Below are 15,502 nucleotides of genomic sequence, written 5' to 3' on the forward strand. Positions count from 1 at the left end.
AGTTTTTTTTGACTTTGCTCCTGCAGAACGTATAAATGTGAAATACAGGAAGTTTTCAGTTTCTCACACAAAAATCCACATTCTGTTCAACTCAGTTGCTGAACATCGAAATCTCGCCTCACCTGTTCTGATTCACGAGGTTAAGAAGTTACACCTAATGATCTGTTTTCTGTTTTTCCTGTAAATGCAGCTCAATCGCTGTTTCCGCTCGTATCTGACAGAATATGAATCAGTGGAATCTAATTTCTCAGTTGTTATGTTACTGCTTTGATGGTGCATTTTGACTGAAGATAGAATTTACAGCGTATGTAGTATATTGATTGCGCTGTTTTTTCTGTTTTTGTAGAACAGTTTTGATCGAAATGGTGACCGCAGAGAGTGGAGCTGAAATCCGCCGGGAGGCGGGAATACCGAACCTCTCTATTGGAAGCATTCAAACAATCAGCCAGATTGCAAAAGACGAACAGCTCTTTGTTGAGGAGAAGGTTTCTGGTTTGAATTTGAATTTGGATGAGCCACAAGGTAAAACTTAGGGTTGGTTTGGCTCTTTTTTTTATTTTTTGAACTTATTACTGAGTCTAGGAGATTATGATAAGCGCAGTGGTGTTAGGATCGATCTTAGAAACAATCAATGAGGCTAAAAATGGAGTTCTCATGGAGACTAGCATGCTTGTCATCTTAAGTAGTATGGAGATCTGATTGATTTTTCTGTTCAAAGTTTGGGTTACATTTTGTAACCTTTAAGTTCGTTCATGCATGAGGTTTTTGATGTTTGTTTGTTCTCAAACCTGATTAGTATGGCTCCAGAAAAGCCTAGTCGAGGGCATATTATTTTCTTACCTTATATACAGGTATCATTAGTTTCGATTTGTTCACAGGACCTGCTATTGTCTTCAAATTTTGTTATTCGAGCTTCCAGTGTGATATGCCGAGTTTATCTTCAACTAGTGACCATTTTTTATCACCATTCCTCTTTGAACTTAGTGAAGTGAACAATCAAATGGATTTCCAGTGTATGAAAATTGGTTGTGTATTCAAAGTTTTTCCGTTGTTGATTTGGTGCTAAAGAGAAAATCTATCCAATTATTCAACTGTATCCAAACTAGTATATAGTTCTCGTCATTTTTCTTAATTAAACCAATTTACTTGTTTTTCTTGGTGATGAGGCATAATGTGAAGATCTTCTTCTTGTTCAACTGTTTTTTTCTTGTGGATGTAGATTTATTGTTTGGTATTTTTGCCCGTGACTTTTATATTTTATCGGACTTTGTAAGGTTATCCGAAAGTTATAATGTCTTGATTTCTACTATTCCGAGTAGTAACTTTCTAGTGACTCTGTTTCTTTCCAACATCTATAATTTCTACATCTGAATTTCTCAGAAACAGCAACAAGGAAGAAAAAGAAAAAGAGTAAAAGCAAGTGAGGCTATAACCTTTCAAATATCTCTTCATTTCTGATTTCTCCTTTTTCTTATACAAACATATACATACGTGTGTGTGATGCCAAGTAGCTAATATTTGTCTAATTTACAGGAAGAAAAAGGGGCCACCACAGCAAACCGATCCGCCAACTATGCCGGTAGCTGACCTATCTGCATCAGGGGAGTTTCCAGAGGGGGAAATTCAACAATATAAGGATGAGTATGTCCATCAATATTTTTATGCACTCTTTTCTTGCATATAGCTTTGATAGAACTTAAGGAAAGTTAACTGCTGTTCCATATAAAGAAGACACATAGTTTCTTTACTTTTATCTTTAAACAGGGATGGCATATTTAAGATTCCAACAATTTGCTTGGTTGTTTCCAATGAAGAAATGAGTGGATAACTCTGATAGTTAGATCGGTTGGAGTTATTTATTTCTAGAATTGGAATGTATCTTTCTCGGGTCCTAGATCCCCCTAAGGGTAGGCTATGAGCTAAATCGATAGGACTTGTGAGTTAGCAAGTCGAATTTTAACAGGTCCGACGCTGAGGTAGCCTCTCAGTCATAAAAATTGTAGATTGTTTTTTTACTGGACTTGGCAAACTCATTTCAAACCTATCGATTTTCATCTCTTAATTTTAACTGCTCTAAGTTTAATACTGTATCTTCTTTTCCTTGAAGCATTAAGATAGCATCTTCAAGATCACTTATTTTTAAAGAAAGAAACTACATCTTACTTTTTTGAAGTAAAATGGTAAATAATATATTAGACTTACTTAGCGGTAAGAGTTCCTATCAGCCAAGTTGGTGAGGTAATTTTTTACGATAAGATATTAGCTTGTCTTTGTATTCTGTGTTTTAATAGTGGTTGAATGTGATGTTTTATTTATGGAATAACGAGACTACATTGCATCGTAAGTTAACTGTAAAATATTTTTCGTTTATTTCTTGCTTGGTATTGTGGGAAATCTGAAAAAGGTATATGTTATATATTTTCAATGCAGTAACTTGTGGAGAACAACATCCGAAGAAAAAAGAAATTTAGAGCGATTGGAGCAACCAAATTATAATTCACTCCGGCTGGCAGCAGAAGTCCACCGTCAGGTAGCTTTATGCATTTCATATGCAACTATTTCTGCACTCAACCAGGAAAAAGATAAAATAATACTCCCCGTCCGGAAAAATTATGTAAATTTGTTTGGATACAAAAACTAAAAAATAATAAAATTTTATTAAAGTGGAGTATGTAAAATGTAAACTGAGGCACTATAAAAAATATTTTAAAAAATAGATAAAAATGTGATGAGGTAAATAAAAGTAGTCAAACTAGTTATTATTTGTTAAAATATGGATACTAAAATTTTGAATGAATAAAGTTATTTAATATGGCATTTGAATTTGTGTAACATAGAAAAGTTGGTGGGTTTAAAGTGTACAATATACAATGATATTTTGATAAATGGAGGTCAAAGTGAGGATAGATTAGAAATTGTAGCATGTTCCACATATGCTAAAATGTTCAATCCTTTATAGGTTCGAAACTATATTAGGCAAATAGTGAAGCCAGGAATGTTGATGATTGATCTGTGTGAAGCGTTGGAGGATACAGTTCGGAGACTCATTTCGGAAAATGGCTTAAAAGCGGGGATTGCATTTCCTACAGGATGCTCATTGAATTGGTAAGGATTGAGTTCCACTTTGTTGTCTCTCATAAAGTGCAGTTATCTACCCAGGTTTAAGGTGTTCGACAATGTTCTTTTTTTCCCGAGGGTTGCTGCTCATTGGACGCCTAATACCGGTGATAAAACCGTGCTTCAGTACGATGATGTGATGAAACTGGACTTTGGAACTCACATTGATGGTAATATATGTGTATATATAGGCTTTCTTTTAGATAAGAGAGTTATGCAGTTTTGAAATTTTGAAAATGGTAAAAATTAATATGTGATGCTATATCTTATAAATATATATATATATATATTATGTTTCTTAAAAGGAAATAGCGCCAAAATTCTAAAATCTGTTGTGTAAACAAAGTTACAGTGTTTGTAACTCATTTTCATGCATCATTGAGATTACGGTGGAAAGTGGTAGGATGGCTTCTAAATCTGACCTATTTATTGAAAAAGTTTGTTTCAGATTTATTGAAAAGGTTTTTTTTGCAATTGCAAAAGTTTTGTAGGCTGCCCCGTTTATAATGTGTGTATGTATATATATATATATATAATTCTTTATTTAATACAAAGAGGACTCATTTTATATAATTTATATATATAAGACTTATTTGATCTTTACTTTCGAATGGTCCTTAATTTTTGTTTCACCCCGAGCCCCTACTAAACTCTAGCTTATTTAGCCAAACCTGGCACAACCTATTTCCACCTCTAATTGAGTTTGATGAATGCCTTTTTTTTTGTGGAACTAACAACTCTATTTTAAAATTTAACACGATTTAGGTTTATAGATAAGCAGTGGTTACTTTGTTATATCAGGGCACATTGTGGACAGTGCATTTACAGTGGCATTCAACCCCATGTTTGATCCACTGTTAGAGGCATCTCGTGAAGCTACCAATACTGGAGTTAAGGTTAGAGGATGAATGATGGTTTTTGTTGATTAATCATAGCATGCGAGAATACAAGTTATAATTCTCTAAAAACAGGAGGCTGGAATCGATGTACGTCTGTGCGACGTTGGGGCTGCAATACAAGAAGTCATGGAGTCGTATGAAGTTGAAATCAATGGGAAGGTGTTCCAAGGTATGTTCTTACTTGGACAATTTGTATGCATTTATGGGTATTTTGGTGTAGTCTGATTTTCGGATTAGTATTTGAGTTTAGGGATGTCAAATGGGACGGGTTAGCCCCTAATCCACCCAGACCCGATCTTAATGGAGCAGATTCGGGTCTAAAAAAATTTGTTTCGGGTCAGGTTGTGAACTTTGAGTTTTAGACTCAGTCAGATTCAAGGCGGGTTACGGATTTTACTAAAAGTCCGTCATCCCCGGATCCGGACCCGGACCCAAATATTTTAATAATTATTATAATTTATTTATATTTTTTACAATATAAAATATATTATTTATTTTTTTTAAAAAAAATAATAATATAAAATAAAATCTTAGTTCTAAATTAAATTTGTTTTCGCATTTGTTTCTCCTACCATTCTCTTTATAATCTAGACTACTGTTGATAACCATTATTGTGAACTATTGTTAATATTTGATTGTTCTTATTTTTAGAACTTTGACGCATATTCTTTTTTTAGTATTAAGGGTGTGTTTGTTTGGGGGTTTGGATTTTGAGTTGGAATTTGAATAGTAAAAATTTTGAATTTGAATAGTTGTATGATAGCAATGTAAAATTGATTTTTAGTATAATATAAAAAATGAAAAATAAGTGTTTGATTTGATATTTTTAATGGGATGAATATTGGATTTGAAATCCAATCCCCAAACAAACACACCCTTTTATTTTTTAAAAAAATTATATTTTATTCTTTTCTTTGAAAAAAAATTGTTTGTCGGGTTGGCCCCGAACCTGACGGGTTTGGGGCGGGACGGTCTTGGAGCCATGTTGCGGCTCTTGAGTCCTAATATTTTCTAACGGGACGAGTTTCAGGGCCTACAAAATTCTAATGTTTTCTAGCGGGACGGGTTGTGGTTACTGTGTTGAATTTTATAGGTTAACACAGTACTAACAGCACAACGGTAAATAACATCATCAACATATATATATATATATATATATTTTAAAGATTTAGACTAATAATCGACTTGGATAAATATTGTAGGGAATCTTACTTGTACCTCTTGCAGGGGCTAAAAATTTGCTAACAATTTTTTAAGCGATGAAAAATTATTTTAATCTGTTATTTTCGAACATGTCACACTCAAGTAGTAATCTTGATGATTGATTGTTCAACAGTAAAAAGTATCAGAAATTTGAACGGGCATAGTATCGGAAGCTATCAAATCCATGGAGAGAAATCTGTTCCGACAGTGAAGGGAGGAGAGCAAACAAAAATGGAAGAGGGAGAGGTGTATGCCATAGAGACATTTGGATCCACAGGTTTTGCTCTTTCTTATTTTCTGTTGGTTAGAGATCTTTTAGTTTATCATAAGATAGACAATGTTCGTTGCACGCTACGCAGGGAAAGGGTATGTCAGAGAAGATCTAGAATGCAGCCATTACATGAAGAATTCGGATGTTGGACATATTCGACTAAGGCTGCCGAGAGCAAAACAGCTGTTGGCGACAATCGACAAGAACTTTTCTACGTTGGCATTCTGCAAACGCTATCTCGACCGCCTTGGGGAAACTAAGTATTTGATGGCACTAAAGAACTTATGTGACACTGGGATTGTTCAGGTACGCCTATAGTTGTCTCGGGTAGCATTACATAGTAGTTAACCTCAAAAATGCTATATTGGAATAGCAACAGGGTGACCGGTATTTAAAATTTTAAAAATACATAAAAATTATTATACTTGCAAATTTATAGTAAAAATCATGAGAAAAATTTATAGATTAATTTTATAAGTATTGTTCAAGTTGGTAAAATTGCAAAAATTATATGATTCTTAGATAGTTATATAAGTAAAAACAATTAAATTACTACTACTTTGATAGATAGATAATCAAAGTTAATCTGTATCTAATTTTCTTCCCTATTTTTTTATTGCTACTCTTGTATGAATTTTTTTTTTTCATTGTATGTTAATCAAATAGCACAATTTTATTTTATTTTTCCTTTTTAGAGTTAGAAGTACCTATAATATAATTAAGATTATGATATAATATATTATTCAATTTAAAAATCATTTTGCACCGCTATTAGCGAGCTATTGATAACTATGGGTACACTATATACATTCACACACTCACATGTGTGTGCATTTTTGGGTTTATGAATGGTGTTTGCCTAATGTTACATACAGCCAATAGCTCTATAAACAAACATATGATTCATGCAATGCTACAGTGCAATTACTTTAAATTCCTGCTAAATTGAGTTTTGATCTTATGTATTTTTGTCGGATTGAGCAGCCGTGTCCTCCGGTTTGCGACATTAAGGGCAGCTATGTATCTCAATTCGAGCATACAATATTACTTCGCCCGACGTGCAAAGAAGTGGTGTCTAGAGGAGATGACTACTGATGAAACAAATGGTGGTTGAAGATTGCAGAATTCGAATACGAGAGAGGTACGGTGATGATATTCTAAGAAACCCAACCAAGGTAAGTTTCTACAGCTACCTTCTCAAGTGCTTTATGTTTTTTGTATGATCTGTGTTGTTCTGTTGTTGTAATGGTCTGTCTGTTCCTTCTCTATTGAAACTCTTTGAAAATCCATTCATATATCAAACTAAGATCCCAAGCTGTGTTTATTTTGTATTTGCATACTCCTTTGATGCAATATTTTTATAAGAACTAGTTTTTTCTTAAAAAAACATGTAATCACTTTAAATTGGGAGGGCATATTTTGTGACATTGGCCACTTGTCAATATTTAAATTAAATATCTAAGAGTTATTTTCAAGTGGAAAAGCATGAATTTCTTTATTTATGCACATTCTAAACAGTACGGAATGCCTTCTGTTTTTATTCCCCTCAAATTATGCAAGTAAATATTCACGCCATATTACATGTGTTTACAACATAATATACCGGATTTTTATTTAAATATTCTATTTATTACCTCTATTTATTTGTAAATTTTGAATCTATATTTTACTATTCAGTATTTTTTTTTTTTAAAAAAAAAATCAAATTAAATATTTATTTTTTTTATATTAAATTGAAAATAAATTTTACTAAAATTTATATTGTGGATTAAATCATTATTCAAATTCAAAATTTTATTATTTAAAATTCAAAACTTTTAACTATTTAAACCCACAAAAATATGAAGCCATCGATTATAGATATTCATAATTATAACATGCAAAAAAAGAAATGAAGACACAAGTTGAGGGAATTTGTAGAAACACAGAATGAATAATTAGATATATGGCGATTCAGGGAATCAGAATTCTCAAAAATCCCAAGTTATTAAACCTTACAATTAAAAGAAGAGAATGAGAAAATCATCATGCCAATAATTAAGTAATTAAAAAACATAATGAAACCTCAGCTCAGGTAGTAGAGAATGAAAACCAGAGATATTAAATAAATGGCTTCGATCGAACCTTTTTTTCAGATGTCTTGAAAAACAGCAAACAGGTCTCCATGAATGTAGTCATTGTCCACCAAGCTCACCAAGTAATAGCTGCCCTTCACCTGCACACCATACACACATTATTATCATTTCCGCATCTTATATATACATATATATATATATGTGTATTCATTCTAACCCCCTCGAGCAATTTCCTCGATGGATCGTCTTCGGGGTAAAGTTTTGCCCAGCCCCTTGTCCATATCTCGAATGCTTCATCCTTCCACACAACAAAGCTTGCAGGATCGACAATCGTAGGCTGGATTATCTCCTGTGCAGGGAACACACCCCATGTCACGGCATTGATGCCTGTATTCTCGACATTAGATATCAAAGTTCCTCCGATATTCACGGCCATGTAGGTCAGCATCGGGTAGAGTTTGCATTTCTCGATCAGCAAATTCAGCTTTTCCAGAGGGCAGAAGAATTCCAAGTATGCCTTCTGGTAGACGTATCCACCCGGCCCGCCCCATCCTGCATATCCAATACAGAGTCGAATCCCATTAGACATGGTTACCAACACACCACAAAATTGCGTAAAAATAAGGTTGTGTTCTTTTGTGAGTTTTACCACAACTTTTTACTATTCAAATACTTTTTTCCGTCCAAAAATGTCTTGCATCAAACAATTATTTTTCTTTTTTTATATTATATTACAAATTTTATTTTACATTCAAAACATCATATCATCTTCTATTTATATCACATCAAGCAACTATTCAAATTCAATTTTTTACTATTCAAAAATCCAAACCCAAACATTAAAACGCACAAACAAACACACCCAAAAAGTCTCACCAAACAATTGCTATTGTTTATGTTGTAAGTACGAAATTGCAAACAAACGCACGTCTCACCACATAGTGTCATGCAAAGTTCTGATTTATGTAGGCATAACGGAAAACTCATATTCAAAGTTGCTCGACCTTACAAGGTTTTATATCCTAAAAGCAAACTCCCCCTTATACATTTCTACATTATTATCCAATCCCCAAGGTGTGTTTACTATTGTGATTCAGATTAATAGACTCCTTTATCCATCATAGTCGCATGTTCACATTAATGTATTTAAGTCCCTAAATATTTTATTTAAACCTGGAATTAATATTCTAAATGATTATCCAATCCAATAAAATAGTTGGAATAAACTAATCCTAAAAATTAAAAGTGAAATTGTTAGGGGTGTGTTTAAATCTCATTTTCCCCCAAAAATTTACGTCAAATAATTATTTCAGTTCAAATTTTACTATTTTCAAAATAACTCAAAGCACAACTAAACAACCTCGACACCATTAGTAGTAGAGACAAATAGTATTATGCAAAACTAAGCAAATCAAACAACATGCAATAGTATTCAGCATTCACCACCCCGCATCACAAAAATGCACTATTTTACCCCAAAAATAACATCCAAAAAAAGTAGACAGTTCAGGAAATCACAAAAGCAACCAAACACAACAAAACTAAACAGATTCTCTTACCAACAGTCGGGGAGTCAGATAGTGCACCATTAACAGCTGGCTGGCTGTTTATCGTGAGAAAACCTTTCATGTTAATATTGCCAAGTTGCTCGTTAATAATTTTGGTCTCTGGCTGCAGCCCATCTAGCTCGGACCACGGATTGCTTCTAAGTTCCCCGTGACAGAACTTCATAAATTTCTGATGCATTCGAAACACATAAAATTTACATGTCCATTCACTTAAGTATTGAACTCAAAATACACTTTATTGAAGAATTATACCTCATATATATCCTCAACATTTTTCAAGGGAACACCCCATTCCTCGGCAAGTTTCTTGTCACGGGCGCGGGGCCGCATGAACTGATGAAAGAAATTGAAAGGTTTATCTCATTGAAAGGAGAAATATCGTTTCAGGTGGAACAAAATACAGAGATTATTTCTATACAAGAAGCAACACTGAAATGGTTCCCTTCATATTCCATAGTTATGTGTTATTTTAAGATCCATACCGTCAAAGAAATATCACTTTCGATAATTGAGAGAATCCCACATAAAAGTTGGATGAGAAAATATGAAGCATTTGATAAGACTAAATCTGCAATTATGCAGAAGAGTAGTATACGGTAATTCAGGGTATATGTAAAGCTCCAAATCAATACAAGGCTAAAGGAAAACCTTCAAATTTTAGAAGACCTTAGTCTCGAATGTAAAAGCTCTAAACTCCTCAATTAATGTTTTTACTGTATCCACACCAATATTCCTACCAAAAGACCATTCATTGGCACCAAATATAAATAGTTTTATATAGAACTAAAAGATGAAGATGGTTTATCCAGAGATGGAAAATAAGAAAACCACTGTATATCAGTTGCGCCTTAAAGCAGGTATGCAAGAATGTCTAATTAAAGAAATGAAACAGAAGACAGAAGAGATTGATTGCAACACAGTCAACAAAACACTCAGGTTTGTCAAAAACCACTTGCCTGATAATCAGTGAGTGCACCATAACTTGCATTGCGGGAATCTCCCCATCGACCATGTGGATATTGATCCCAACCAATAGTCCGTGAAATATAGCTCTTAGGACGATTAGCCCTAAAATAGTTTTCAAAACGGTTTCAAATCAGAAATTAGGCCAAAGATCTTCCGGGTCCACAAATAAGTTTACGTACCAAAATATTGGACGAACATTTTCTTGCACCCGGTTAACATTTGCTGGGCGTCTCCATGGCAAAGACCTAGAAATTTTGGATTCCTGAATCAATCCAAGACTCTGCATGTCGAAGTGTAGATTAGCCTCATTCCCTCAATTGCATATAAATTTTGTAGCTAAAAGGCTTCACACAGGCTAAGAAAACCAACCGTTAATATACCCAATGCAGATTTTTCCATGTTCAATGTATAGAGATGAATTGTCCGGATCCCACTGGCCATAATTTTTTTGCACATTTCCGTTCCTAGGTGAATTCCATAGGCCCTGACAGCTTCTTCATTATCCTTAATAGGCTCCAAGGCAGCCATGATTTCTGGTGGGATCTACAGTAAAACATTAAAACCAGATCACGAAAGTAGTAATAACTAGAGGTGAGCTGTTATTACTAGCAATAAGTGTACCATAATGATAACAAAATCAGCATGACATATACAGACATATAATAACAGTAAAAGTTGTTCAACTAACATGAGAGACATGGAAGAAAAGAATTTTGACAAAATATACAAGGGTCATCCAATCAGTTCAATTTCAACTCCTCTGCTAAGCTAGTATGAATAGAAGTTGTTTCTTAAGATAAACATTATATATCAACAACATTAGTTGCCAATTATCTTAGGACTTAAGAGGCATCTCAAAAGAAAATTGACAGGTGATTGTAACCTTCAATAAGATACAATCACGTGGCTTATAAATTTATCATAAAAAGTTTTATGTTTCACGGATGAGGCAAGGCTAATTAAATATCACACATAACCATTCCATTTCTATCTTGATTCAATTACAAATCAGAAAGTATATCAGATGAAACTTTCTATGCATTATCTTAGCTGTTCAATCGGCAAGCTTACTAAAGAATAACTGAGAAATATTGTAGTAATAGAAACTTGGATGGCTTGTTCACATTCTTTGGAGAAAACCCCTTTGGGAACTCACATTTGTAGTTACTGTGGCAAGGACTGAAGCTTAAAGAAACATCCATGCGTTATCACATAAGCATCTGCCTAGCACAACTTTTTTAGCTGGGCATTTTGTTTTTTATTTGTAAAAATATTATACACTGAGTGGATATGCATTAGGATATACGAGTATAGTTAGGTTACAGGGTGTTGAGTGGTGAATGTGAATACTAGTAAAATTTTGTATCAAATTTAATGAGGTAAAAATTGTTCTGAATCTAAATTCATAAATTGAGTAGTTAATGAATTTTAAGTTTTCTATGCTTATGTAAGACAAAAAAAAAAAAATTATTTTGGATTATATTATATCTGGGATGTTAGTTGTTGGTGAGATCTAGTGGGGAGAAAGAATGGGCAAACAATAAGAGGAACTTTGGGCTGTCAGAGTAATGTCATCAGAAGACATTGCAAGCACAGGTAGATTGTGTGCAACAATATATGAAATTGGCAACTACCCCGAGTTCATAGCTAATAGTTACGAATCAAATGAGAATGGCAAGGCATTGTGTCACACCTTAGTTTTGCAGAAGCCAGTCATGCGAATGAAGCCCTTGTAATTATTAATGGGCATAATTCCAGGAACGATTGGGCAGGTTATTCCAATTTGACGGCAATCGTGTACAAATTTGAGGAAGATATCAGTATCATAGAAAAGCTGGGTTACAATGACCTCGCCTCCAGCATCAACCTGCAAAAATAGCACCAGGTTGATATAGCTTGCAGAAAAACTACAGTAGTCAAATATCTCAAATTCATTACAGTAAAATATTGCCACATTAAATTTCAAGAATGACCTTCTTCTTTAAATAAGCAAGGTCTTTTGCATATGCCTCTGGCGGTGCCACTCCATTCTCAATAACATCAGGATGTCCCTCTTGAATAAATGGTAAAAAGATAGAGTAAGATTAAATAACATTAACTCAATTAAAATTACACAGCACAAACAAGTTCATCATTATCATCAGCAGAATAAACATCACATAATTATATCACAGTTTAAAATGAAATAGAGATGAGCTTATCAGTTTGCAAAATTCAAATCCATCATGACAATCAACTACTTCTAAACAGAAATCCACAGGTATATACAATATAGATGTTGCATTAGTGAACATTTTTGAGGATCAACAATATTCAAACGTATTTTAAGCCAAAATATGAAAAAAGACCAGTACCTGGATAGCCAGCAACAGTAATCCCAAAGTAGTCACCATAATTGGCACGGATATGCTCAACCTGCAAACAAATAGAAAGGTACAAAATGAGCCATCGCTCAGCCGCAGGACATGCAATAATCATAAATCAGAATGAAAAAAGACACCATTAATTCATTAAATTCAAACTTGTATATGCACTCGTAGTTTCATATCCACACTTACAAGATCGAGTGCGCAACCAAATCCTCCCTCGACCTGGACGAACTTGTCCTGCCCATGAGGGGGATCTCCTCGCAGGGCGAGGACGTTCTGAATGCCATTGGACTTAATGGTGGTGAGTGCGTGGTCGATCTTCTCGACAGGCATGTTGGTGCAGGTAAGATGCATCATAGTCTCGACGCACACCATGTTCTGCATTCGATTAGCGATCTCCAGCGTTAGATCCGCCGTAGATCCGCCCGCGCCCCACGTGATATCGCAGAAGGCAGGGTTGTGCGCCACCATCCGCTCCATCCTGTCGAACAGGTTGTCGACGCCGTCCTCCGTCTTCGGCGGGAAGAACTCGAACGAAAACATCACATCCTTGCCATTGGCAGCCGTCGCCTCCCGGATCTTGTCAATCACCTTCATCGTGCTTCGCAAAACCAATCCAAACCAAACCAAAAATATTCAATCCAACCGCACAATTCTACACAAACTCAAAAAACCAAAAACCACCGCGCCAAATGTAATGCCGCTGCCGACAAAATAGTAACCCTCACCAGCCGACCTCCGATCAGATCCGCAGCAATTCCCCCACCTCCGCCACAGACTTGCACGATTAACAGAATGCAGAACCTCCAAACATCACTCGATTTATAGAATCTCGAACTGTAAAACTTCAGAGAGCAGAAATTACCCTCACGATCTGCGTCATTTCCCCCACACAATGAGGAAGAAGATTGATTGTGATAACGATGGCGAGGTAGGTAAGTGCGGTAAAACTACCAGGGTATAATTGTCAATTTACAAGGCGATCCCCGCACCACCAATCGAGGACGCACAGAAGTCAGATTACCAACCAACCTATATCGATCAAAATTACCAAAATGACCTCCTTCGATTTAGGAGACAAATCATTGATATGTAGCGGTTGGTGATGTATAAGGCTGTGTTTGTTTAGAGTTTTTTTATAATATTTTTATTAATCATTAAATTAAATACTTTTATCCAGCTTATAAAAATATCGTCATTTTGTTCGTAGTAAAATAAAATTGTCATTTTCACATTTAGGGTGTGTTTGTTTGGGGGATTGGATTAAATTTTTACTGTTCGTTCTATTTTTTTTCCCAAAAATATCAGATCAAACATCTATTTTTTATTTTTTATATTATACTAAAAATTAATTTTATATTCAAAACATCACGTCAATACCTATTTATATCACATCGTACAACTATTTAAATTCAACATTTTTACTATTCAATTCCCAACTCAAAATCCAAACCCAAAACAAACACACCTAAAATTCTCAGAAGTAAAATATTTACTCCATCCCTCCCAAAACTTTGGTTTTATTTGAGTTGGGCACTGAGATTTAATGAATATTGATATTATATTAATAGTTTGTAAAAAATATGAGTAAAAAAAGATTTTTATGCCAAGTGTATTAGTATAGAAAGTAGTTGTATTTGTGTAATAATAATGAAAAAGTAGAGATAATTTTACGGTAACACGAGTATTTATAGAAATGAGATTATTGTTTTGGGACGGACAAAAATGGTAAATAAGATTACTGTATTAGAACATAGAGAGTATAATCTTTTAACTGTTACATATTTTTCGTTATTTCATAACATTTGACGCATTTTTATTTTTACTATATTTACCATTTGTCATGTATTATATGCCGGGGCGGCTCATAGCAGGAGCATGATGAGTTGCTCAGGTCCTAATTAATAGAGGATTATATTTTAAATATTATATATTATTATTATTATTATTATTATTAAATTTTAAAATTAAATTCTAACTTTTAATTTATATTTTTTTCTTCATAATTATCATATTTAATTATAAAATTAAATTTTAATTTCTAATCATATATATATTTTATTTTTTTTGTCTACACTTCTTTACCTTACATCTTATCGCATTGTCTCCAGCAACTCGATCAAACTTGCCTCATTTTTTCTCTTATATCTTTAACCCTCCTTCAGTTTTTACTTTTCGAACTTTTAGACAGACCGTCTTTCATCTTATTTTCTCAATTGATATTGTCCAGACGGTTACGTTCAACCTCTTGTCTAACGTCAATCAGTAATATTATTAAAAATATTTTTTAATTATATATTTGTAGGGCATATAATTTATTTTTGCTCAGGGCCTAAAGAAAGTCCGAGACGGCCTGATTATATGTTATGGAATCAAACAACTCTTTTACATAGGAACGATATTGATCGTTTGTATATAATGGTTTCTAATTTATTTTATCTTCAGCAAAATTTCTCATCAATGTCTAACTTCTTAGTCTTATGTTAAAAATCAAGGTCGGCATTAATAGCCTTCTCCTACCAAGAAAATATATCACTAAAGAACTTAAGCAACATGACACTTTTTTATACTGTGTTACTCTTCCCTCCCCATATACCATGTCCACGTTGTCGTATCTGTCCGTTCCACATACCATATCACTCTCCTTTTTTGGAAAATAATTACACATTTTAATCTTATTTTAAATTTTTAAATTTTACTTTTTAAAATTTTAATTAAACTAATTAGTTATTTTAATCTTAATTTATAATTATTTATATTATAGGATAATTATTTTCACTAATACATTCTTAATTATCTACTAATTACACTCCTCCTAAAATACCGTATCTACAGTGTAGCAGACACGGTATCTGGGACGGAGGGAGTATTTTTTATAGTTTGATCACCTTAAGGCTCGTCCAGCGGCCAAAGACTTTAAAAAAATCTATGGTGATGATCATACTGACATTTTGTCTCATATGACCATAATGTCTTCTATTTGATTATTTCTTTTTTTTTTAATATATAATGTGGAAATCCGCAGTCGCTATCC

General features: G+C 33.8%; 2 protein-coding genes across 5 annotated transcripts; one reads left to right on the forward strand and one right to left on the reverse strand.

Annotated features, from left to right (window-relative positions):
• LOC127242640 (methionine aminopeptidase 2A-like) lies at positions 1 to 6,940 on the forward strand. Of its 3 annotated transcripts, none has more exons than XM_051262261.1 (12): positions 1 to 139; positions 347 to 522; positions 1,387 to 1,420; positions 1,534 to 1,641; positions 2,431 to 2,530; positions 2,960 to 3,105; positions 3,196 to 3,287; positions 3,919 to 4,013; positions 4,089 to 4,185; positions 5,353 to 5,496; positions 5,579 to 5,796; positions 6,475 to 6,940. In XM_051262261.1, exons 2-12 carry the CDS (start codon positions 363 to 365, stop codon positions 6,583 to 6,585), a joined length of 1,305 nt encoding a protein of 434 aa, XP_051118218.1. In that variant the 5' UTR covers positions 1 to 139; positions 347 to 362; the 3' UTR covers positions 6,586 to 6,940. The 3 variants fall into 3 exon arrangements, with proteins under 3 accessions (XP_051118218.1, XP_051118216.1, XP_051118217.1); XM_051262259.1 differs by having other exon boundaries at positions 1,381 to 1,420; positions 6,475 to 6,939; XM_051262260.1 differs by having other exon boundaries at positions 352 to 522; positions 1,381 to 1,420; positions 6,475 to 6,939.
• A 463-nt stretch (positions 6,941 to 7,403) lies between these two features.
• On the reverse strand, positions 7,404 to 13,361 carry LOC127242638 (probable methylenetetrahydrofolate reductase). 2 transcript variants are annotated; one of them, XM_051262256.1, is made up of 12 exons: positions 13,197 to 13,361; positions 12,658 to 13,069; positions 12,454 to 12,514; positions 12,073 to 12,152; positions 11,793 to 11,966; positions 10,469 to 10,642; positions 10,279 to 10,379; positions 10,090 to 10,201; positions 9,386 to 9,466; positions 9,125 to 9,302; positions 7,783 to 8,117; positions 7,404 to 7,705 (listed from the first exon to the last, which is right to left on the reverse strand). In XM_051262256.1, the coding sequence occupies exons 2-12, from the start codon at positions 13,063 to 13,065 to the stop codon at positions 7,622 to 7,624; spliced, it is 1,788 nt and encodes a 595-aa protein (XP_051118213.1). In that variant the 5' UTR covers positions 13,066 to 13,069; positions 13,197 to 13,361; the 3' UTR covers positions 7,404 to 7,621. The 2 variants fall into 2 exon arrangements, with proteins under 2 accessions (XP_051118213.1, XP_051118212.1); XM_051262255.1 differs by having other exon boundaries at positions 12,658 to 13,361.
• Positions 13,362 to 15,502: the final 2,141 nt, after the last annotated feature.

Source organism: Andrographis paniculata, unplaced genomic scaffold, assembly GCF_009805555.1.
Source record: "Andrographis paniculata isolate CXL003 unplaced genomic scaffold, ASM980555v1 Contig87END, whole genome shotgun sequence".
In the NCBI taxonomy this organism is placed as follows: Eukaryota; Viridiplantae; Streptophyta; class Magnoliopsida; order Lamiales; family Acanthaceae; genus Andrographis; species Andrographis paniculata.